The 26,798-nt window shown below is 39.8% G+C and overlaps 2 protein-coding genes across 11 annotated transcripts in view; both read right to left on the minus strand.

Annotated features, from left to right (window-relative positions):
• Positions 1-11,191, minus strand: part of CLNS1A (chloride nucleotide-sensitive channel 1A) — a 29,728-nt gene extending 18,537 nt beyond the window's left edge. For both annotated transcript variants that reach the window (XM_081100081.1, XM_081100080.1), the window contains exons 1-2: positions 10,299-11,191; positions 1,322-1,458 (exon numbers count right to left, since the gene is read on the minus strand). In XM_081100081.1, the coding sequence (XP_080956207.1) occupies positions 1,322-1,458; positions 10,299-10,558 (397 nt within the window). In that variant the 5' untranslated portion in view covers positions 10,559-11,191. The remainder of the gene's footprint in view (positions 1-1,321; positions 1,459-10,298) is intronic.
• An 11,433-nt stretch (positions 11,192-22,624) lies between these two features.
• RSF1 (remodeling and spacing factor 1) overlaps positions 22,625-26,798 on the minus strand; it is a 130,062-nt gene continuing 125,888 nt past the window's right edge. For all 9 annotated transcript variants that reach the window (XM_081100092.1, XM_081100091.1, XM_081100087.1 and 6 more), the window contains one exon: positions 22,625-24,693. In XM_081100092.1, coding sequence (XP_080956218.1) covers positions 24,134-24,693 — 560 coding nt within the window. In that variant the 3' untranslated portion in view covers positions 22,625-24,133. The remainder of the gene's footprint in view (positions 24,694-26,798) is intronic.

Below are 26,798 nucleotides of genomic sequence, written 5' to 3' on the forward strand. Positions count from 1 at the left end.
CATGCCAAAAGCCCTAAATATTACTAAATAATTGGTGTCATACTGAATATAAATGGTCATCTTATATCTGAAATTATATTAAACCCCCCAAATGAAGGAGCAATAGAGTTCAATAGGCAAACTTATGGGATTGCCTTTTATACACTATTTCAAAGAAAAGCAGCCCATTACTTAAAAGCAAGTTTACTAAAGGTGTAACAAATGACCTTCAATCCCGAAGTTCTGTAGTTCTACACACAAAAAATGAACATATTAAACTAACACAATATAGTGTACCAACATCTTACTTTTTATCTTGAGCCTAACTTGTTTCTCATTGAGAATTCCACTTTTTTTAATTGACGAGTTGTTGTTTTTTTGAGAGAGAGGAAGTGGTAGAGAGAGAGAAACACGGTGATTCGTTATTCCACTTACTCATGCCTTCATTGGCTGCTTCCTGTATGTGACCTGACCAGAGATCAAACCTGCAACCTTGGCATATCGGGACGACACACTAGCCAACTGAGCTACCTCTTCAGAGGTTGTTCAGAATTCTTACAACCCATAGTTTACAGCCTAAAGAATTGATTTTTTAATCTTTCTTACTCCATCTTTTTCAACCTTACTAGAATTTTATGAATCCTGGTAGTTATCTTCAACAGCAAAATATGGGAATCTTGTATAACATGGTTTCTCAATCCTGACACTACTGACATTTGAACTGAATAGTTCTTTGATGTGGAAGGCTGTCTTTTGCACTGTAGCATGTTTAGCAGCATCCCTGATTTCTAACTTCTAGATGCCAGTAGCACTACTCCCCACTCCAGTCATGATAATCAAAATGTCACTGCTAAGTGTAGGGGGAGGGCAACATTATCCCCAATGATAATAAAACAAAACAAATCAGGTTCTATCATAAACTCTTGGAAGCACAAAATATACTGATCCAAGCTTGTAAGGGTGCCAAATATAAATGCCTTTACAGAGAGAAAGAAAATAAACAGTTAAAGCCAAGAGGAAAAATTAGAACTATAAATCCATAATAACTGAACAATTCTAAATGCAAGCATATAGAAAAAAGGCAATGTCCAACTTATTTTGCTGTGCTGAAATTTTGCTTAAGAAACTATTATCCAAAATCGGCCAATGGCTTGAACATTACATTGATTATAATCAAAGATTGCTTTTAAATATGTAATATTTTACCAAAGGCAGCTCAAGATTACCTTAGCCCTTGGCTGAATGCATAAATAAGTAGAACAACAAATCAATTTCTCTCTCGCCACCCTCCCCAAATCAATAAATAAAAATTAAAAATATAAGATTAAATTACCACACATACCTTCAAATTTGGCATTCACCATAACATATAAATGCTCTCGTGGATAGGCATTTAGGTCCCTGGACACTGCATGCAAACTAATGGTGGGATATTCCAGTGAGAATCCCAATCCAGAGCCATCTAACCAAGACAGGCGGCTGAAAAACATGTTTTAAGTAGATTATTTCAAGCAATTAAATCCTAATTTAACCTCCTGAAATTTATAAAGGTTCAGCTTAGACATTTTTATGCATAACAGTATCAAGCTTACTATTTAGAAATATTCCTAAAATAAGAAAATTCAGTAGCAGGAATTGAATTTAAAACCAATTCTGTTATTGTCTCTTTTTCTCCAGCTAATATTTCAGGTAAATTTGAAATGCAATTTTTCTTAATTCACATATGTGTTTCTATGCCCTTATGCTTGCTCTTATTTGGAAGGTCTTCAGCCACCTTCTTTGCTTTTGCAAATCATCTTCATCTGGTGAGGTCCCAGCTCTTCCTTGAGTCTTCACTCCAATTACTTGAGTTTATAATGATTTCTTCTTTTTCTAAGTTGCACTTATGCCCAGTAATATACCATTTAGCATTTAACTTTATGATAATGAATCTGGTACATACCCTCACCCGAATGTGAGCTACCAGAGAAACTGTCATATTCTTTATTTAATGGTCTTCAAAACCACTAGAACAGTGCTCAGCATGTAAGTATGAAATAAATACTTGGGAATTACTAATTTCTCCACTAATCCTACATTAAATGATATACACATGAAATGGCTATAATCATACCACAAGTTATAAAATAATTATCACACTGAAAAACAGACTTTATTAAGACTTTCATTTACTTTGCAGCTTTAAGAGAAAGCCACAGATAAGCAAGGTAATAGTTTTAAGCTCAAAAGTAGTCAAATGAAAATATTTTATTGGTATAGAAAGGAAATATAGCCCTAGCTGGTTTGGCTCAGTAGAAAGAGTATTGGCCCGCAGACTGAAGGGTCCTGGGTTCAATTCCAGTGAAGGGCACATGCCCAGTTTGCGGGCTTAAGCCCCAATAGGGGGCATGTAGGAGGCAGCGAATCAATGATTCTCTCTCATCATTGATGTTTCTCTCTCTCCCTCTCCCTTCCTCTCTGAAATCAATAAAAATATCTAAAAAAAGAAAAAAGTTAATTCAATATAGTGGTTACAAAGGACTAGAGGGAAATACAGTGGCTGCTAATGGGTGTTGATTTCTTTAGGGGGAAATGAAAATATTCTAAAATTGATTGTGAACTCTGTATATTGATTAAAAACCACTGAATTGGGAGGAACCAAGATGGTGGCATAGGTAAACACCTGAAATTGCTGCCTCGCACAACCACATCAAAACTACAACTAAAAGACAAAACGGATATCATCCAGAACCACAGGAAGGCTGGCTGAGTGGAAGTTATACAACTAGAAGGAAAGAGAAAAGCGCACTGAGACTGGGAGGAAGTGCGGAGAAACTATGCAGGCCAGAAGTGAGTGGCAAGAAATATTCAAAGTGATGAATAGCAAGAACTTACAACCAAGATTACTCTACCCAGCAAAGCTATCATTTAGAATTGAAGATCAGATAAAGAGCTTCACAGATAAGAACAAGTTAAAGGAGTTCAGGGCCAAATCAGTATTATATGAAATGCTGAAGGGTATTCTTTAAGAAGAGGAAGAAGAAAAAGGTAAAGATAAAAATTATGAACAACAAAGTGACAACAAATACATATCTACCAACAAGTGAATCTAAAAATCAAGTGAATAAAAAATCTGATGAACAGAATAAAATGGTGAATAGAATAGAATCAGGGACATAGAAAGGGAGTGGACTGACAATTCTCGGGGGTAAGGGGGTGTGGGGGGTTCGGGAAGAGACTGGACAAAAATCATACACCTATGGATGAGGACAGTGGGGGGAGGTAAGGGCACAGGGTGGGGTGGGAACTGGTGGAAGGGAGCTATGGGGGGAAAAAGAGGAACAACTGTAATAATCTGAACAATAAAGATTTAAAAAAACCACACTGAATTGTATACTTTAAATGTACAATGATGAATTGAAAGTTACGTGAATTACAGTATCTCAATAAAGTTATTTTAACAAGAAGTTAAGACAATATAACCCCTGTATCATTCTACTTTCTATACAATTTTAACAAGTCTGGTTTTCTAATTTGTAACCAAGCAAAGAACAGATACAATAAGAGAAGCTAGGACTCCCTTGGGCAGGAACAATGACAGTGCAGCAGTCAGCTCATTCATATTCAATGTAAGGAGAGGTTAAATACATTTCAGTGCCTCTAAAGGAAATCAATGTCTAACAGTATAAGTGTATAACACATGATGACCCTTACTTATCAAAACTTAAGGCAGAATTAGATCGTGATAAAAATTGTACAACTCTGAAAGTACACTAAAATGTAATAAATTGTACACTTAGAAAAGCAAAAACAAAAAAAAAGTACATACTATCATTTGGAAAGATTTTCATTGAACATGCTTATTTAAAAAAGAAAATGTGGGAGGCTTAAAGTAATCAATCTTAAGGAGCTTAAAGTGGTAAAAGCTCTAGAAATGATTTTTCAGAATGACTCATCCCATTAGTCCTAAGGAAATGGATTTTATTATTGCAATTAGATTGTGTGTGCTACATGTGCCTTTTCTGGCCACTGCTTTTGTCTTACTGTGGAAATGAAATAGTGGTTATATGTCACAGAAGTATAGCCAGTCCCTTACTAAAAGTATTATTATTTTAAGCAAACACTTTAAAAGGAGCATTCCGAATGTGGGCATCCAAAACTTCAAATATCCAGAGCCATAAAACTTACTCAATATGGAGATGGAAAAACTGAAATACTATAAACATAGACTCAGTGCCTACCAAATTATGGCCTTGACTTTAAAAAGCACATCAAAATTGCTCTGTAGTTCCCTACTGCTGGCAGGACACAAATGCTGCCTCAGCGGAACATCACTCGCAGAGCTCTTATAATCTTATATATGGATGTAAATCATATACTCTACAGAGCAGAAGCAAGTTCCACTTAAAAGCATCATTTACTCTGTCATTAAGTTCTGATTTTGTCATCTTTTTATGTATTCTTAAAAGAAATGCCTCCAAAACCAAGAAATCAAATTAACTATACCCAGTCCTAAAGAAAGCATGAGTCACAAAAGAAAAAAACAAGAATTAGAAAGCCAATAAACATGCAGAAGAATGTTTTGCTAATTTACAGTGCTTTTGCACAATATGATCAGTGTCCTTTATTCCTGGCATGGGGTGAAGAACAGGACAGGAAGGTAAGAAAGGTCTTGAATTTGAGTTGTTTTATTTGGTTTTACACTAATTTTGGATTAAGACATAAAACACATTACTTCTAAGTTTAAATTACCTTTTAATTCTTTTAAATTCTCGCCCAAGAATATGCTTATTAATTTGAGAAGGGGAGGGGCCCTAATCGGGGATCAAACCCACAACCTAAGTATGTGCCCTGACTGAGAAATGAATCTGCAAACTTTCGGTATATGGGATGACACCAACAAACTGAGCTACCCAGCCAGGGCAAAATTACCTTTTTAATTTAATTACCTATTTTCTTTTACCTGTTTCAAATTATCTACTTTGAATAATTCAAGCCTCTATTCCAGTGGTTCTCAACCTTCTGGCCCTTTAAGTACAGTTCCTCATGTTGTGACCCAACCATAAAATTATTTTCGTTGCTACTTCACAGCTGTAATTTTGCTACTATTATGAATCATAATGTAAATATCTGATATGCAGGATGGTCTTAGGTGACCCCTGTGAAAAGGTCGTTCGACCGCCAAAGGAGTCACGACGCACAGGTTGAGAACCACTGCTCTATTCCCTTTCTTATTTGGCTAAAATGTCAACTTCCTATGAAAACTAAGCTTTGAAAATAAACCTGAGAATTCTAAATCTCTCAATATATATGAGAAACTATATTTACCTAAAACCAAATCAGACCCTACCCTCTTTGCCTCCTAAAGCAGTTCACCCAAACCCTTTGGGCTATAAGCCAAGCTCATGAACATGCTTTATTATTTTCCCACTCTTTCTCCCTCATTCCTCAAATTAAGAACTGCTCAATTGTGTGTACTGTATGTATTCATATGTGTGTGTGTGTGTAAATGCTTTTTAACACATTGTTTGCGGGTAGTTTTTATCGCACGCTAACAGGTGGCACGGGCCATTTTTGCTAATTTTTTGCGCAAATGGCAACATTCAGTAAAATTACGATAACTTTAGTTTACGTATTTATACGTTACCCGCATTCTACCGCTAGTCTATAAAAAACGTATCCCGCGCTCTACTACCAGTCAATGTAAAACGTATAAATACGTTTCCTGCATACAATGTGTTAAAATATATTATATTGTGATTTTAAATATATACTTTGTTAAAACAATACTAGTGACCCAGTGCACGGATTTGTGCACATAGAATGGAAATTAGAAGAAAAATTCATGCAGTAATTACATTACTATAAAAAATTACATGCCAAAATAGTATATATAATATAGTATAAAATTGAAACACGCGTGCAACTGGCACCAATGAGAGCTTTATATGTATCGCGCATGCACGAGTCGATGCTTACTTCTAAATTGCCAATGGGTATCATATGTACCAGCAGGTTGGTCACCCAGCTTTTTATATCTATAACTAGAGGTCCACTGCATGAATTCATGCACCAGTGAGGACCCTCAGCCTAGCCTGTGGGATCGGGCTAAAACTGGCTCTCCAACATCCCCTAAGGATTGAGAGAGGGAGCAGGCCAGGCCAAGGGACCTCACTGGTGCACGATCAGGGCCAGGGAGGGACATGAGAGATTGGCCAGCCGGGGAGGGACTGCAGGAGGGCTCCAGGGCGTGTCTGGTCCATCTTACTCAGTCCCAATCGGCCAGACCCCAACAGCAAGCTAACCTACTGGTCGGAGCATCTACCCCTGGTGGTCAGTGCATGTCATAATGACTGGCCTACCGGTTGACTGTTTCCCTTGGTGGTCAGTGTACATCATAGTGAGTGGTTGAGCAGCCTTAGCATATCATTAGCATATTACACTTTGATTGGTTGAATGGATGACTGGACACTCAGCATATTACACTTTTATTATCCTATATAATAACAGGCAAATATGGTAATTAACCATACCTCCACTACGCTTCCCACTGGCTAATCAGCAGGATATGCAAATTAACTGCCAACAAAGATGGCGGCCGGCAGTCATGCAGCTGAAGTGAACATGAGGCTTGCTTGCTCCAGTGATGGAGGAAGCCAAGGTTCCCTGCCTGCCGTGGCTGGGCTCTGAGCTCCAGTCTAAGCAACAATGTTGCAATTATAGAAGCTAAACAAACCCCAAATACCTGCTTTCAGCCACCCAGGGCCTCAGAGCTTAGAGCACCAGTGATGGCAACAAAGTTTCAATTACAGAAGGTAAATAAATCCCAGAATAAAAAAGAAAAAAGGAGACTGGGAGCTTCAGTTGCAGGCTTGGCCTGCCTGAAAACAGCCCTCAGCCCCTCATCCAGACTGGCCAGGCACCCCAGTGGGGACCCCCACCATGAAGGGGGTGCGAGCAGCCTGAAAACAGCCATCAGCCCCTCACCCAGGCTGGCCAGGCACCCAAGCGGGACCCTCACCCTGATCCGGGACAGCATTCAGGGCAAACCAGCCGGCCCCCACCTGTGCACCAGGCCTCTATCCTATATAGTAAAAGGGTAATATGCAAACTGACCCTAACAGCAGAATGACTGGGAATGACTGGTCACTATGACACACACTGACCACCAGGGGGTAGATGCTCAATGCAGGACCTGCCCTCTGGTGGTCAGTGAGCTCCCTCATGGAGGAGCTCTGCTCAGCCACAAGTCAGGCTGATGGCTGCCAGTACAGCAGTGGCGGCAGGAGCCTCTCTTGACTCCTCAGCAGCGCTAAGGATGTCCGACTGAAGCTTAGGTCTGCTCCCCGCTGGCAAGTGGACATTCCCTGATGGCTGCCAGGCTGCCAGAGGGATGCCTGATTGCTAGCTTAGGCCCGATCCCCTGGGCAGCAGGCCTCAGCCCACAGATGGTCATCCCCTGAGGGGTCCCAGACTGAGAGGGCACAGGCCGGGCTGAGGGACCTCCTCCACCCCCCGAGTGCACAAATTTTTGTGCACCGGGCCTCTAATATAGGACAATAAAAATGTAATATACTAATTAGGCTGGACAGCTGGACAACCTTCTAGATGAAGCCAGGGCTGTGAGGACCAAGCCCCTTGCACGAATTTCATGCATCGGGCCTCTAGTATATAGATATAAAATACACATATATATACAGATAGATAGATCCTGGCACAATAGTTTCTCACCCTTACTTCTCAGCATCCTGCTTCTTCTAATTAGAACATTTCCCCCTTTCCCCATCTCATTCCCCTAGATAACTGCTAATACTCATTTGTCACTTCCTCTAGGAATCATTCCCAGTTTGTTGAGAGCTTGATTCTATCAAGACTTGGAAATGCCATGCAGGAAAGAACAAAATGGGAAAAGAGACGAACAATGAGTAAAGAGGGGTGAACAGAGGTATCCAAGGTACTGGTGATGTTGTATTCTTAGCCTGGACAGTAGATACACGTTAGTTTAATTATAATTCTTTAAACCATAGATATTTAACTTACATTCTTTGTGAGTATATATATATTTTTTTTACAAAATATATTTTCTTCTAATAGTAATTTTTTTAAAATGTTTTTATTGATTTTAGAGAGGAAGGGAGAGATAGAAACATCAATAGGCTGCCTCCTGCACACTCCCTACTTGGCCAGGCATGTACTCTGACCAGGACTTGAACCTGCAACCTTTTGGTGCATGGGATGACATTCAACTGAGTCACACTGGCCAGAGAACAAAACTATTTTCTTAAAGAAAAGCAAATGCCCTAGCTGGTTTAGTTCAGTGGATAGAACGTCGACCTGCGGACTGAAAGGTCCCGGGTTTGATTCTGGTCAAGGACACATGCCCGGGTTGCAAGCTCGATCCCCAGTAGGGGCATGCAGGAGGCAGCCGGTCAATGATTCTCTCTCATCATTGATGTTTCTATCTCTTTCTCCCTCTCCCTTCCTCTCTGAAATCAATAAAAAATATATTTACAAAAAAGGTCAAAAATTTGTTAATAAAAAGTTGAAATAAATTTTTTTAAACAGTTAAGAATTTCGAAGGACTTGTACTTCCTGAATGTGATAACTGTATTGTGGTTATACAGGAGAATGTCGTTGTTCTTGGGGAAAAACACTAAAGAATTTACAGGTCAAGTAACAACATGTCTGCAAGTCTCAAATAGTTCAAAAAAAAAAAAAAGGAGAGATACACATGGCAAAATGTTAACAATGGAAAAATCTTTGTGAAGGGTTTGTCTATGGACATTAACAATGTAAGTCTTCTTTAGGTTTAAAATTTTTCAAAATGAAAAAGCATGTATAGAAACTTCCCCCCAAAAAGGGATATGTTATAGAAAGAGCCAATGTACAGAAACGAAAAAGAACTATGTAGGGAATGGGAATTCATCTGTGCTCCACTTTCCACCACCTAAAAGGAACTGCTCTCTCAAGATCACTGAAGGTCTCCTTGCCAACACCCAACAGGTGCTTGTCCGGTTTTACTGACCGTCCGCTCCTAATGCAGATGTGTCCCCAAGGTCCTGTCCTTGGCCCTGTTCTCTCTGGGGCATCTCATCTATTCCAAAGAGTATATGCTAACACTTATACTAATGATTTCCAAACCTCTCTCTGTGATACCACTCTCTGAAGATACCTACACACATTTTTGTGTCTAACTAATCCCCACAGTTCAAAGCAAACCCATTACCTGCCGCTCAGTCCAAACTTGTTTCTCCTCTCATCCATATTTCCTCTCTCAGTGACTGACTGGTCAAAAGCCACATTGTTCAATGCCTAGATTTCTCTCTAAACCAAGGGTTTTGGTGTTGTTTTTTTTAACATTTTTTGTGCCCTCTGGGGTCGGCAGAATTTTGGCCTCCCTGACTTTCATCCCTGAGAGTTAAGACTGTGACTACACAGTTATCTGGTAAAAAAAAAAAAAAAAAAAAAAAAGGAGTTTGTGGGTGTCATTAAAGTTTCTAATCAGTTGACAATAAATATGGAGATTCTCCTATTTATGTGTGTTTGTCCACTGTAATCACGGGGGCTCTTAAAAGGAGAGGATTTTCTCTGGCCAAAGTGAGGCAGCAGAAGAGAATGCCCGAAAGCTCTGAAGGGCAGGAAGGACTCGAGGTTTCCTTGTGGGCTTGACGACGAATGGAAGCGCACGTCCAGGCAAGCAGGGGCCTTCGTTCTACACCACAACCGCAGTGTTCGGAACCTGCCCGGCGGTGAAAATACAAAGTGCCTCCGGATGCCAAACAAAAGGGCTTTTCCCTCCAGCAAGGGAAAGGCGAGCCAGGACCGGGGAGGGAGGGGTCCGGCCCCCCCGGATGCGACGCAGCCTGCGTGGGATGGAGGGTGCCCCTCTCCCAAGCCCACACCTACAGAAGAAGAATCAGGTCCTTCACCGAACTTGCAAAGTGTTCCACAACCATCTCTAACCCTGCATGACCTGCCCAGGGCAACATCTCCCGCATCCGTTCGTCGGGAAAGACGGGCAGGCACGTCGACGACCCTAACTCAGGCTCTGAAAACTCAAAAGCTTAAAAACGACATTTTGAGTCAAGGGCAACGCACGCACCAGTCCTCCGGTCAACAGGAGGATGAACGGCATCATCCATGAGAACTCCGTCTGAAGGAGAGAGAAAGGGAAGCTCCGGAGGAGACGGTACAACCATCGAGCAGCGACTCCCAGCACAGGCGTCGCCGCGGCCACACGGAGCCCGCCCCGCTCCCAGCAGCCCCCGAGGTGGCCGCCTCGCCCCGCTCCTCCGCACCAGGTGGCGCGCAGGGGCAGCCCCCGGGACCAGGGAGCCTACCTCTCAGCGATGTAAAGAGTGCCGGTGCCCAGGCCGTTCCCGTTCAGCACCGCCTCGGTATCGGGCTGCTGCTGCCGGAGCCCCTCAGCCGACCCGGGTGGCGGGAAACTCTTGAGGAAGCTCATGGCGGTAGTGAGGGCCAAGATGCAGACCGAGAGGGAGCTGAAGCGCAGCGAGACCCAGCTCACCGCGTCCCGCTCCGGAAGCGATGGCAATTGCCCCGGAAGAGCAACTTCGTGGGGACCGTACCTGAACGCCATCCACCATAGAGACGAGACGCTCTAGCCAGCGCTCGGAAGCCTGGGAAGGCCCGGGTTTGTCACGTGGGTACCCCTCCTCGTCTCCATTTCTAAGGCGCCAGGCTGGAAATTACGGAGCATTCTCCCCCGCATCCTACTTCAGGGTCGGCACAGCACCCCTGTGAGAGAGGAAACACAAAGAATTATAAATCCTTTTTTCTACAAAAAGGGAAACGGAGGCCTGAGACATAGAGTCCCTTGCCTGAGGATGCTCAGGAAGTAGAGACCACACTGAACCGGAGGTCGGAGGTCTCCTAACTGGGTTCCAGGCTCTTCTCACCTGAACGCGCTGCTTCCGGCGTGTTCGCTTCTCCGGCTGCAGCCGTCGGTCAGGGTCCTGACGCCGCCCTGCTGTCTCCGTGTCTCAAGGAGGCAAAAGAACCCGAAGAGGCAATCAGCTCTGGGCGAAGAGCTGGATGCGTCTGTAAGGAAATGGGTTGTCGAAGGGAAAGATTCCACCAGATGTTGAACTGCTTTACTCCTGGGCACCGAAGAGCAAAGTAATAAGAGCCATGAAAACCTTAAGTGGTCATAATAGTAGCGAAAGGTAATCAAGTGTTGTGCGCCAGGCATTGTTCTCGGCTCTCTACCTGTGTTGTTTCTTCATTTCCTCTTTATGACAACCATATGAGAAAGTTATTGCTGCCGTTTTACAGAGGAGAGGCCCAGGGCATTAGATTCAAGAGCAGGAGTTTAAGCCATGGCCGGTTAGCTCTGTTGGTTAGAGTCTCTCGGTTGCAGGTACCATCCCAGGTCAGGGGACGTGCAAGAATCAACCAATGAATGCATAACTAAGTGGAATAACAAATCAGTGCCACCCCTCTAACTGTCAATAAGGAAAAATTTAAAAAACAAGAGCTTAGCCATGAAAGACCTAGTGGAATTCAAGTCAGCCTCTCTAGGCATCACCTTTTTTATCTATAAAATCAGTGTGTTTATTCCGACGCTGTTGGACTATTGTGGCTGGAGGATGGGAGGTCTGCAATTTTATCTCTATCCTTTGAAGAGTTAAAGGAATTTTAGATTTTTTAATTGGGGTTATTTTGTTGGGAGTAGACTGGAGGAGGGGCACTCGGAGCAGCAAGAGTGTTGCAGTGTTGTTGCCATATTATACAGGTGAGAGACTGGCAGTAAAACAGGGACAACCCTGACCGGTTTGGCTCAGTGGATAGAGCATCGGCCTGCAGAACAAAGGGTCCCGGGTTCGATTCCGGTCAAGGGCATGTACTTTGGTTGCGAGCACATCCCCAGTGGAGGGTGTGCAGGAGGCAGCTGATCGATGTTTCTCGCTCATCGATGTTTCTAACTCTCTATCCCTCTCCCTTTTTCTCTGTAAAAAATCAATAAAATAAAATAAAACAGGGACAGATTCTAGAGCTATCCAAAGGTAAAATCCTCAGGAGCTGGAGACAGATTCAGGGGAAATGGTGGTGAAGGTGAAGATGGGGATGGATGAAGAGAGACGTCAACGATTATTCCTTAATTTCCAGCCTAAGTCGTTGAGTGGATTCTGACTCACGTCTCCAAAATGGAGAATTCAGGGGGAGGCGTAGGCTTTGAAAGTAACTCACCAATTGAATATCAATGACTAGTTTGAAGGTTCCCATGGGACATCTATATATAGTTGGCCATTTAGTGAAACAGCTAACAACCTAAAAATGAAATCAAGAAAAAAATTCCAGCCCTATCCAAGGCTCAGTGGATAGAGTGTCGGCCTACAGACTGAAGGTCCTGGGTTTGATGCCAACCAAGGGCATATGCCCAGGTTGTGGACTTGATGCTCAGCAGGGGGCATGCAGGAGGCAGTTGATCAATGATTCTCTCTCATCATTGATGTTTCTCTCTCTCTCCCTCTCTGAAATCAATTAAAAATGTATTCTTAAAAAGAAAATAATTCCATTTTAATGCCATCAAAATAAATAAACTATGTAAGAATATATTTACCAAAGGAAAACCACATAACATTCTTGCAAAAATTAAAGAATGGCTAAAATAAAAGGAAAGACAGCTCATGTTCATTGATTGGGAGACTTACTATTGTTAAGAATCCAATATTCCCCCAAATGATCTGTTAGGGACAAAAATGGAATATTGGGGACTAGCTATAGTTATAGGAAATATTAACCATGCTTTGTTAACCGTGATTATCTTGTTCTGATTAAAGAAAGGATATTCTAACCTGGCTGGGAGTTGTACATCCCTGTGACCTGGGAGTTCACCTTGGAATGTGGTCCATTCTTAATTAAGAATTGCCTATTATTATGGAAAGATTAACAACTTTGTTGCCCAAACAATGGAGTCCTGCCCCAGCTTGCATTGCCTACTTCCCCAGCCTATAATTCCTACTTCCCCATGTAATCTTTGTCCTACCCAATATAAGCAGCTGGTTTATGGGGCAGGGGGTTGGGGGGGAGGTGCAGAGTAGATTTTTGTGGATGACCTGCTTACCCATAATGCTAGCATTATTGGAATAAATGCTCATATATGATTCAACCCTGTCTCCCCTGAATTGGCTCAAGTAGTGACAGGCAGCCTGGACCTATTGTTTGTCCGGATTCAGATCTACATATTAAATATAATACCTATCAAAATTCTAATTGCCTTTTTCACAGAAATTGACAAACTAAACCTAAAATTCATTTAAAAATTCAAGGTACCCAGAATAGTCAAAATAATTTTTTTTAAGAGCCAAGTTGGCTGGGCTGGTGTGACTCAATGGTTGAGTGTTATGAACCAAGAGGTCACAATTTGATTCCTGGTCAGGGCACATGCCTACGTTATGGGCTCAATCCACAGTAGGGGGTATATAGGAGGCAGCCAATCGATGATTCTCTCTTGTCATTGATATTTCCATCTTTCCCTCTTCCTTTCTGAAATGAATAAAATCCTATATAATAAAAGCCTAATATGCAAATTGACCAAACAGTGGAACAACCAGTCGCTATGATGGGCACTGACCACCAGGGGGCAGACGCTCAACATAGCTGCCCCCTGGTGATCAGTGCGTTCCCACAGGGGGAGTGCCGTACCACTCAGCCAGAAGCTGGGCTCACAGCTGGCAAGCGCAGTGGCAGTGGCAGGAGCCTCTCCCGCCTCCATGGCAGCACTAAGGAGCAGTAAGCTGAGTGGTAAGGAGCAGCGAGCAGGTGGGCGGTAAGGAGTGAGGGCTCCTGGACTGTGAGGGGGTGCAGGCCAGGCTAAGAGACACCCCCCACCTCCCCAGTGCACACATTTCATGCACTGGGCCTCTAGTAAAAAATAAAAAAGAGCCAAATTGGAGAACCCACTTCCTGATTTCAAAACTTACTACAAAGCTACCGTAATCAAGTATATTACTGGCATAAATAGATATATGGACTAATGGAATCAAATTGAGAGTCTAGAAGTAAACCAATACATTCCTGGTCAATTGAGTTTTGACAAGGATGCCAAGATAATTCAATGGGGGAAAGAATAGTCTTTTCAATAAATGGTGCTGATATCACTGGATAGCCACATGCAAAAAGAATGAATTTGGGTCTCTACCTCACACCACATACAAAAATAACTCAGAATGGTTTAAAGACCTACATTTAAGAGCTAAACATATAAAACTCTTAGGAGGAAACATAAAACATAACTTTTTAAGACAATGAATTAGATAAGAGTTTTCTAGATATCACATCTAAAACATGAGCAAAGAGAAAAAATAGAAATTGGATATCATCAAAATTAAAAACCTTTGTATGCCAAAGACCACCATCAAAAAGTAAAAAGACAACCTGCAGAACTGGAGAACGTATTTGCAAATCATTTATTTGTTAAGCGTTGGGTATCCAGAATATATAAAGGATTCTAACAACTCAACAATAGAAAAAGATAATCCAATTGAAAATGGGCAAAGAATTTTTAAGATGCTTCTGTTAAGAAGATATACAAGTGGCCAAAAAGCACATGAAAAGATGGCCAACGTCATTATCAGAGAAATGCAGATTAAAACCACAATGAAAAACCAGTTCATATCCACTAGCATGGCTGTAATAAGAAAGACTGATAATAGTGTTATTGGTGTCGAGAAATTGGAACGTTCATGCATTGCTATGGAAATGTAACAAGATTCATATGCTGTGTAAAACAGTTCAGCAGTTTCTTGAAACATAGAGTTACCATATGATCTAGCAATTCTATTTCTAGGTATAAACGTAAGAGAATTGAAAACATATGCCCACACAAAAACTTGAATACAAATGTTTATTATTCATAACAGCCCAAGAGTTGGAACAATTCAAATATCCACCAATTGATGAATGGATAAACAAGATGTGGTATATCCACTTAGTAGAATATGATTTACCCATGAGAAGGAATGATGTACAGATTCATGCTAAAACATGGATGAAATAATGAAAACATGCTAAATTAAAGAAGTCAGACACAAAGGGCCACATATTATATGATCCTCTCTATATATGAAATGTCCAGAATAGGCAAGTCCTTACAGACAATGGTGAGTGCTAGTAATACAGGGTTTCTTTTGGGGATGATGACAACCTAGTGAACATACTGAAAACCATTGTACTCTTTAAAATGGTGAATTCTATGGCATGTGAATTATATCTCAATTTTAAAAATCAACAAGAAAGGCTTTTAAATAAAATTTTCTAGTATTTTTGTTTTGGAAACCATTGCATGAGCACATCCAGATTATTGAAAGTGGCTGTCACAGAGAGGTCTATCATCCTAAACACTGTTTCCTAGTCTTCTCTCCCCCTCTCGTATACGGTTCCTGGTTGTGGGTCCTTACCTCTTATCCTTGCCTCCTTGGCACTGTCCAGATTCTCCTTATAGCATCTCAGTAAAATTCCAGCCCTGCCTTCTGGATCAGCCTGAATCTGAAGCTGCTCATTTCTTACCAACATAGATCAGCTTTCATTCCATTAAGATAAACTCTGATTCAAGAATTTCTTAACCTTGTTTTTTTTTAAAGATATTTTCCTACCTGGTTAATATCTTATATAAAAAAGCCTAAGTGACCATTTGACCATTCAACCGGTAGCTATGATGTGAACTGACCATCAGGGGGCAGACGCTCAATGCACAGGCATGGAAACATGGAACAGAGGGGAGAAGGGTGGGCGAGAGATTAACCAAAGATTTTAAATACATACTAGAGTCACAGTGCACAGATTCATGCATGGGTGGGGTCCTTCAGCCTCGCCTGTGGGGACCAGGCCGAAACTGGCAGTCTGATATCCCCCAAGAGGTCCCGGATTGCGAGAGGGTGCAGGCCAGGCCAAGGAACCCCATCAGTACATGGATCCATGCACTGGGCCTCTAGTATCCTATATAATAAAAGCCTAATATGCAAATTGTCCCCTCAACCAGGAGTTCATCCAGGGGGAAGGGCTGGCCAACTGCCATGGTCCCTCCGCCTGGCTGGCCCCACTCCTTCCAGCGGCCACGGCAGGCAGCTGGGGGAAGGAAGGCCCTGGCTGGCAGCCGCTAGGGACCCTAACCTGCATGAATTTTGTGCACTGGGCCTCTAGTATGTATGTATATTAATTATTTTGTATTGATTTGAGAAACATTGATGGGAAAAACATCAATTGGCTGCCTCTTGCATGCGCCCTCCTGGGGATCGAGCCCACAACCCAGGCATGTGCCCTGACCAGGAGTGGGACTGGTGACCTCTTGGTGCATTGGATAACACTCAACCAACTGAGCCACACTGATTAGGGCTGGTTAATAGTTTTTCTGGTTAATATTTTAAATCAGAATTGCACATAGAGATAGACTCCACTAAAAATGATTTTTCTGTGAATCTTACTGTATTCCAAGAGTAAGGAAAATCTATCAGATCAATGTTTGTAGATGAGAATCATACTCAGGTTGGTAGGGCCTCTTAAAGTCATCTGGTCTAACCTCTTCTGAATGTGTAGAGCTATTATTCTCCTGCCAAGTGCCATCTCAGCCTAAACCTAAACATCCCCTACTGGTGAGAATTCACTCCCAAGTTATTAGAAAACTGTAAAAAAGTTTTTCTATAGAAAAAACTGAAAGCTTTTTTTTTTTGCTTTAAGGCTTCTGCCCTCTGATCTAGTTCTGTGCTCTCACAAGGCCACACAGAACAAGTCCAAGGCCTCTTTAATGTGTCAGTTCTCCAGAAGCTAAAGATAGAAATCAAGAATAGCTTTCTAAAGAATTCACCTACTTGGCAAATAGCTTTAAAATTATTTTGAGAAAATTGATGCACTTGCAAATTTACTTTCTAGATAGTGAAATCAATTCATCTATTTCTGGGGTGGTAAAAATCTTCAACCTTCATTAACTATTCTTGAAAATTCTGTTTTCCATGTGCCACAAAGTTTAAAATGAACTAAATTTGCAAACACATCATGCTAAATCCAATTATTTAAATATTTTATTATGACAATTGACATATATTAAGAGAAAGAAATGACAGAAGTATAATAAAACATTTTGAAAGAAAAAGTTACACAATTCAGCCAATAGCTGTAAAATAGCTTTAGGCCTACCTTATAACACCAAGAGTTCTGATCAGACTGTAGTGAGACATTGAACATTTCATTAACAAAAATATTGGCACCAGCCACAACATATTTTGGTTGTCACTTACAAGGATTATATTGAAACAACTATGCACTGCAATTCTAACACACTACGTGTTTATACACTGCAGTTAGCCCCCGAAGCTTTAAGCTACCAGGAATTCCCACATTTCCTATGCACAAATTTACTTTGTGCATTATTGGGATCACATTTCCAGTTTTCAGACCTCTTTCCCTCCCACCCCCACACACATGCAGTATGATATATGTGGTAGAGAGCACTCGTTTCCTCTATTTGACTAATAGCACGTTCCTGATTACCTCAACAGTTTGTTAATCTTGGAGCTTCTGCTTTAGCTCTCATAAAAACAAAATAAAGCATCTGAGAACCTGTTCCAGGAATAATCTGTCTTATGCATAGGAAAATAAAGCATTTCATATAAGCATGTCTGAAAATCCAAGAGGCATTCTGAGCAAACACCCCTGAATTCCAGCTCTTACTTTAAAATCAAAATGAAAATCTTACATATACCATTTACAAATTCTTATCTGGAATTTGTATTCTGCACCTGGAAATTCGATTCCCAGGCTTCACCTCTGATCAGAAAGGATAGCCAAGAAACTGACGTCCCACATTAGCTGACAATAAAGTTAGCTTGGGTAGACATTATGACACACGGAGATGAATTTAATGCTTTCCAAGAATACACTTGTGCTACAAAGGTGAGAAATTAGAATGATAAAATCATCAGGTGGCAAAAAGTACTGGCATTTAAACAAAAGTGTCTTAATAAAACTATGGTAAAATGTGCCATTAAGACTGCTAGAATTGGCAGCTCTACAAGACGACAAAATACTTTTTATCAAATAAGGGAATTGGAATTCGAAGCTAATACTCTTTCCTGCCATTCTCCAGCAAGTATTCCTGTAGAATTAAGTCTACTGAATAACAAGAACCAAATTGATCAATTCTAGTTTTTCCTTCTTTTACAGATTGAAAAGAAACCAAACTCTGCCCACACTTGCCCTCAAACCCAGCACAGGACACTCCCTTTCAAGTTGTATACAAAACCTCCTGGCAGGTTTGGTTGAGCTACAATTCAGATAATGTTATAAAAAAGCTACTTTGATAAGAACAAAACACCAGACCAACATTATCAATATCCTAGTTAGGCATCACACTCTAAGAATATGCTCTTTACTGACAAAATTTGGGCCATTATAGCTGTTTCAAAGTAGAAATGTCCATTTACATTGACATAAACTAGATCTGCGTGTTTATTTGTGTCTATGCGTGTGTATAATTTTCATGCAATGAACTTAAAACTTTGGAGACAAGGATTATTTGCCTAATTTCAAAGCTTGTCCACATGGCAGTATTGATATGCACCAACTCTGCTAAAGGGCAGGAGAATGAAGAAGACCATGGCACACATTCTTTTTAAACAATTTTAGGTTTAATTACATAATGCACCTGTAGATGTTCTAGCATAAACACAGTTGTAAAAATCTACATCCTATTTTAGGGTATTTTCCCACTTCTCATCCCTTAAAAGCTGTACAGTTATAAAAATGTGACTCTCAAGCAAAATAAACTTTGTTCTTTTTTTGCAACATACAAAATAAGTTAAACGATTCAGAAGGTCTTGAGCCATTACGTTTCCCCATGACTGTGTCTGGCTATCCATAAGCATGACATGTGGCTCCTGGTCTATGACCAGAACTCAATAAATACAGGCCCAACAAAACCCCAAACACTTAAATTAGATTTCTTTAGAAGCTGATGAAAGTTAAGAAAACATATAGTTAGGGTTAACAATTCCATTCTTAACTTACATTATCCAGTGGCAAAATGAACAAGGGGGGTCACTCAGTCCTTAGTGCATTTTCTAGCTTGTACCGGTTTGGCAAAAAAACCACAAATGTAGTTCCTTTAAAAAATGTTTTTTCTTATTCAAAATGTCTAAAGAGCTTAATTAAAATATCTCTACACATCTAATAATTTGTTATGCCCTCTAATATAACTTATGCATAGGATAGACATCTTAAAGTAATTAAAATAAAAACAGCATCTTCACTAACTGAAATCACTAAATGTGCCAGAATTGGGTTTGCAGCATTTCCCAGAGCAAGATGGTATAAATATAAAATGCACACAAACAAACAAAAACAAACTGAGCTTACATGACCAAAATGAGGAGAAAAAGCCACTCATGAAATCCTAATAAATGTCTGAGAGAATTGATATGAATAAAAAGTGTTACATGTTCAATCTAAGGTATTTATATACCAAGCATACTACATTTTGGCTTTTAACGACTGCTCGCTTGCTGGGCAATAACCCTATCTGTAACACATGTTACACAGTTCCTTAGCAATTCTTGGCACTCAAAAACTGTCAGATGATCATTTACGTTGGAGTGAAATATTTTGAAAACAAACTAAGTGTACATATAACACAATAACTCAGTTTAAATACACTGATAGCAAAAGGCGTCGCGTTCAGGATTGGCATAAAAACAATGAAGAAAACCAGCAGTTAGCTTGCCACTTCCAAGGTAGTTTATAGCTACACACTGGGAATGGTGGATGAAATAGGAATGGATTTTGTTCTAAGTTTAATAACAGATATTAAGCAGAGGACCAGGTAGATTACAACAGATCTGCAGTTTTGGCATTCTCACTTCTTGGGAGAACCAGGAATATATTTTTAGAATGTCAAACCAAGAAAAGGACCTTCACAACTTTCCTCTAGACCAGTGGTTCTCAACCTTTCTAATGCCGCAACCCTTTAATACAGTTTCTCATGTTGTGGTGACCCCCAATTTCATTGTTACAAATTGAACATAATTAAAGCATAGTGATTAATCACAAAAACAATATGTAATTATATATGTGTTTTCCAATGGTCTTAGGTGATGTGAAAGGGTCGTTCGACCTCCAAAGGGATCGTGACCCACAGGTTGAGAACCGCTGCTCTAGACTTTCTGTAATTAAATGTTCATAATTTCATATCAGTTATAATTATTTATCTGATTTGTGTCAATTAATGATTTCATAGGATTCATTTTTATCCTAATATCTAAAGTACGTATACATGTTTATATATATATATATATATTCATTCCATTAAAAAAAAAGACCTATAGCTGTGAGGAAATGCCATGAATTATGGCCTGTTCCATCGTGTTGGGGAAAGGCAGAGTTCACAACGTTTTCTGAGTGTGAAACTTGAAGATTCATTAGGTTCCTTTCAGTTGTATGGTAGTACAAACTAGCGAATAGTGAACAATTCTCAGCCCCACAAACATAAGCTAAAAAAGCATTCCTTATGACAAAGGAAATCCCATCAACCCCACTTAAAAATAGCTAACATTTTCCCATTTTACCTCTAAATAACAAGTAAACTTCTACATTTTCTTTACTATATGTACTTTGCTCAAAATACATATTACGGGATGGGTCCTATCAACTAGAAAATGAAAACTGGAGTTTATATTCTTTTAAAATTAGTTTAAAAATCTTTTTGCAACAGCTTCCTCATCATTTGAAGTCCTTGGTTCTTTGGCAGGTCAAACTTATTAAAAGATTATCAGTAGACGTGAATTGATTCTAAATGAAACTCTTTATTCTCTGAATTTGCCATCTTAACCAAATGGAAAAAGATGTGTCCAGGAAACCCAACCTCAATATATCAGGTGTATTCTAGAAAATATCCCTGCCATCATTCTCTAGTAATGTACCAACAATGGAAAACGTTTTCACAGAACACTATTTCATCAGCACAAATCTATAAAACCAAAAGGTATATTTTCAGTCTGAATTTTTTCACATAATTAAAAGCCTCTACTTTATGACAATTTGGCTCATTTTCAAACCTTTACAGAAATTGCAAACTACATAGCCTGAGTACTAAACCACACCTCCCGTTAATACATTTGCTTTACACGATGGAGTTTTCTATCAGGAATCCAAATTGTATTTCAAAACGGGGATTAAAGTATTAAACGACTCTATTGTGAACCTAAATCCATGGTTAGTACTCCAATAACAAGGACTCAAGATGTTCTATACCCTAGATGAATTGCTGCTTTCCTATGCAGTGTCCAGTTCCTAATGAGTGAATTATGTCTTGGGATATAAAATATTTACTATTTCCTAATTTTTAAAAACTTCCTCAAAGTGTGTTCAGAGTTAATATTTCAGTGAACAGACTCTTTCAGGGACTGAATCTAAACACCAATTAGCAGAGTTGTTTTTTAACTGTTCAACATTTAATCACTCATAATGAATCTCTCTGCATAAGAATTTATAAGTATCAGCTGCTTGGATTACATTCTTTGTAAATGAAAGTTAATTAGTTTAATCAGAATGTAAGGTTAGAAGGAATACACTATCAACTTCACAAACAATTCAAGTTTGGTAAACAATGGGCAGCAAAAGCGGTATCATAATGTCCCATATCAATGGGTCATTTGCTGAATGAATACTCAGTCTTCACAATGATAAAAAATTACTTTTTGCTCTCTGTAACAGAAGAGTACAAAGAACTCCTTATTTCACATTAGGCGTCCTGTAAAAGAAATAATCTACCCATTTAATACTTATCACTTGCTTAATTGAACAGAATAGGTGGAAGCAGGAGCTGGTGTGTCCAGAGGTAGAAACAGGGCACATGGGAGTTTCCACACACAGTGGCTTGACCAGCTTGCAGGACTACCAGTAAAATAGTAGAGGGAGACTGGGAACAGAATAGGCCACTGGAACAATCTAACCACTTACCTTGCACTAGTGGGAATCCTTCTATGGCCTGACTGTTTAAAAAAGCTAACATTCTTAAGACTTCCAAATAAAAGAAACGGTACCTAACTAGAAAGGAGGCTTGTTAATGAATGTGGCTCCTTACATAGCCCTCGGCTCTATTGTCTGTGAATGTGAGCCCTTCCCTCCCTTCCAGTGGAACATTGTCTCAAAATAAAAATCACAACTTACTTGGAACCACATGCTATGTGTGCACCCTATTTTTAGGCTGCTTTCATTATTTTATTTTTTATACAGATACATATACATTGCTAGAATCGAAGCAAAAATATTAATGGGCAGGTACTACAGAACTAAAGTGAAACAAAACAAATAAAAGAACCAATAACTGAAAAACAACAGCTATAAACTTTCAAGGTCAAAAAGATAAGATTTAAGGGCAACACCTGTTGAAGAGGGAAAAGAAGGAGTATAAAGTTTCTAGAGAGGTATTTATAATGCAAGTCTAATGCCAGCTTTTTAATAATAAAAAAGAGAAGTGCTTTACTATACACTGACTAGCACATATGCTTAATTTGGAAAGAAAAATTAATGAAGTTCTTGGGCCAGCAGCAGATATGGTGTGTCCATTGCCGGCAACAGACACAACACTGGAACAGAAAAACCCAAATCCCAGGGCAAAAGTATTCACAGAAGTAATGGCTGAAGGTTTCAGAATTTGACAGGCAAGGTTTAATCACAAGTGCTACACTTTGTACAATGTTATTTATGGCTCTGCCTGAAATTTTACAGCTGTACCACAAACTAAGACAAAGCTCATATTTTAGTGTCAATTACATGTTAGATACAAACCCCTTTTCTTGAAACAAAGGGCTTAACTTTTTTTTTTTAAGTGTTGAGATGTTTGAAATGGATGTCATGCCTATTAAGTACATTGGTGTTCTCAATCAACTCTATGTTGGTCATGTGACTATTAATGAATTTTAATAGAAGTCTAATAGCCAAAGGCAAAAACTACATTCAAACCCTGCTAATATATCCAGGCAGATAAGAAAGTACAACACACACACATACATACATACATACACACACACACACACACACACACACACACACACACATGCTAAAACTCAAACTAAAAATCTCCCAAAGGAACTGCTTTGTTTGTAGACTTCAATTTGAAGTAGATACTAAGGGCAAGAATAAACCAGTTAAAATTCACCTGAAAAATCCTTTCCCCTTCTTCAAATGTGCTAAAATACCACAATCAGCTTAGCATCTCTTCATGTATGTTAAGTATAGATGTATTTGTTTCAAAATGATATTTTATATATTTAAATAGGTGGCCAGAACAAAAGAGTTACACTATCTGCAAAGTTTACAGTCCACTGGGCCTTAAAAGAAGACTACACTCATTTCACTAATAACTTTCCATGATAGTACATTAGAGGCCACCTCATCATCACTGCATAAAGCTGTTTTAAATTTGTTGGTAGCACAATCTGGTTGTCAAAGCTTCATTTTACATTTTACTGTACAAATACTTTTCAGATGATTTTTTAAAACAAGAAACTCTGCTATACCAAACTTAGAGGGTTTTTTTTAGGATGGTACCCTTTTGGACTCTTCTTTATTAAGTGTGGTTATCTCCAATAGTAAACAAGTTGATTCATGAATGCTGCTACTAAATGACTTACGTATGATGTTATCTACAATTCTCAAACTGCAACAACACAGACTTGAACTTTTAAACAGTCTGTTAATCATCATCTATGCCATGAATGTTTAAATATAATATATATTTAATATGAAAAAGCTAAAGCACAAGTGCTTTCTCCCACCCCTAATTCTGTTTTCGGCCCTCGCAGATCCGGAATGCATTCTTTATCCACCCTTTTTCACAAAGTCAGGAGAGCTCAGGAAATATAAAGTCAAAAATATACAAATCTTTGTTGTTATTATAATAAGATTTTTTTTTCCATGAATGAAATTACCAAGGACCATGAACTTGGAAAAAGAAAATCAAAAGGAATTTACAGCAATTATTTATCTTCAAAGTTCAAAACTGGTCACTTCACAGAAAGACTTCAGGGTTTGTTGAAATTTTTCTTCTAAAAAGTCATTCTGTAGTGGAGTTTTCTAGGAAAAATAAAACCGCTTTTAATAACTGGCCCGCTGGTGTGAGAGCTACCGTGGAATAAATTAGCACAAAAATGGAAAAAAAGTCTTATAACTGTTCACTGTTACAGACGTAATCAACAAGGTCAGTCACTCTCAAAAGCTCATCTTCGTCCTCTTCTGGTGCCCCTGCCTCCTGCCCACCACTTGTCCCATTGGGGGCCAGGCTTGCACTGGCTGTGCTGTTGTCCTTGGGGGTCTGAGGCTTCTCAGCTGGCTTGCCAATCAAATTCTCAATGGCTTTGCCAGGACTCTGTCCATTGGTGGAAGGTAAGTCCACTAAGCTATAGTCCAATGGGCTTCCCACCTTGCCTACATTTTCAAAGTCCTCTTCCTCATCACTGTCTATCCGATAGGGCTTCTTGGTGCTCTCCTGTTCTGAGGGCAGGACCCTGGGCTGGCTATCACGGGCAGGCTCATCTGCATCTCCATGAACATTGTCACAACTCTCCTCCTCGTCTGTCTCAATCCGGTGTAGCCGTTTTCGGGATGGTTTGTCTTCCTCTTCTGCTTCTGAATACTCATCTGCACTTCGACCCCGCTTTCGAACTGACCGCTTTGATTCTTTAGCTAGCTCCTCATCTTCAGAGTTCTTGGACATATAGCTCTCTAGAATAAACAGCACATTTAACCATAAACAAATCTGAGTACTTCTCCTTTTCCTCCCCATTCACGATGTGTCCTGCTTTCAGACTTGTTTGTACACAAATATGTCCCTTCAATAATTGGCCTGATTTTTCTCTCCTCTCAGTCCCATAACAATACCCAATGGGATTCATGTGTACCTATGATTTTAGGAAAGAGCAGAATCAAATTTTTTGGTGAAATCTTGCCCAACTCTGGACAACTGAAACACTGTGCTGACTCTCATCCCATGTTATTAAATGTCCTTGCTAGTCTTTAAATGTCTTCCCTTATCTATACTCACCTCTATGTGATCCCACCTAGTCTCATGGCTTGGCATAACATCTATATGCTGGTAACTCTCACATTTGTTTTTAGGTACCCCCTAAATTCCAGACTCATGTGTCAAATTGCTTACTCAACACCTATGCTTGGATTTCTAAACAGACATCTCAAACCTAATGTGTTATCTGAGCTCCTAAGCCCCCACCTCAAATTTGTGCTATTCTGATCTCCACCTTCTCGGTTATTGACAACTCTATTCTTCCAATTGCTCACTTATCCTTGACTCCTTCCTACCATCTAATGCAACAGTTAATCCTTTAGGTCTACCTTCAAAATATATCCATAATTTGACTTTTTCATCCCTTTATCACTTCTACCCTAGTCTTACCTACCATCATCTCTCACCTGGCCTATTTCAATGGCCTCCCACCTGGTCCTCATTCTAACCATGTCCCCTTCAATTAATGCATAACACAGCTACCATAATCAAACAAAAACATGTCAGTTCATATCACTCACTTCTACAAAATTCTCATTATTTCTCATCTTATACCAAATAAAATCCTAAATCTATATTCAATAGCCTACTACACTATCCAATGTGGTAGCCAGTAATGACATATGGCTACTTTAAATTTAAATTAGAATTAAATAAAAATTAAAAACTCAGTTCCTCCATTACACTAGCCACATTTCAAGTGCTCAATAGTCACATAATACTAGTGGCTACTATTTGAACAGCACACAGAACGTTTCCATCAGTGCAGAAAGTTCAACTGAACAGCACTGACACTCCTCGGGGGTTGGAAAAATATTTTTGTAAAGGGCAGTCTCTGGTACAACCATTCAACTTTGTGGGAAAGCAGTACAGACTGTATGTAAAAAAAATGGCTATGGCTATGCTCCATTATAACTTGATTTACAAAGTGTTTATTTACACAAACAGGTAGGCTGTAGTTTGCTGACTATTGCTCAACGTGATCTGGTCCCTGTTGATCTCCCTGCTTCACCTCATCCTTTTCTTCCTCTCCAACCTGGCCTCCCTTCTATTCTTTGAACATGACAGGCACAAACTTGCCTTATGACCTTCACATTGTGGTTTCACATGCCTGAATCACTCTTCTTAGATAACTGCATGACATACACTCAACATTTCTTTCAGGTCTTTACTCAAATGTTGTCTTCTTAGGGAGATATTCATGTGGTACCCAACCTGAAATTCCAACTACTCTCCCAACCCAAATTTCTCCCTTATTTTGCTCTACAGTTTTTATCTCCACCTAATAGACCATATATTCTACTTATTTATCTTGTATATTATCTTTCTCCCCCCTACCCCCACTAAAAGTTACGTGACGAAGTTACCCATGGTTTTTGGCTCTTTTGTTCATTTTCCTATTCTCAGTGCCTAGAATAGTGAATAGTATTTGTTTTTTAGAGTTGAATTAATGAATTCATGTTTGTTTTTAATGACACAAGGAAAATAACACACATTCAACCAGAAGTTCATCTTCCTTCTTTAGCCTCCCCTATTCAAATATATTTCCCCCTTTTCTCTCCTGGCATGCACTCACACTTAATTGATAAGGATCTATGAAAGCAAACAATCTTCAAAACAGATAATTAAATACATAAAAAAGAAAGCGGAAAAGGAGAGAGTTAGAATCATTTAATAAAGTAAACTTGGAAAGAATTCTGGAATAACTCCAAACACTAAATGGAGGCCCTGGACAGGTGGCTCAATTGGTTGAAGGGTCATCCATGCACCAAAAAGGTTTCGGGTCCTGGCTGGTTTTGCTCAGTGG

This window comes from Myotis nattereri (genome assembly GCF_964212035.1).
Source record: "Myotis nattereri genome assembly, chromosome: 9".
NCBI lineage: Eukaryota > Metazoa > Chordata > Mammalia > Chiroptera > Vespertilionidae > Myotis > Myotis nattereri.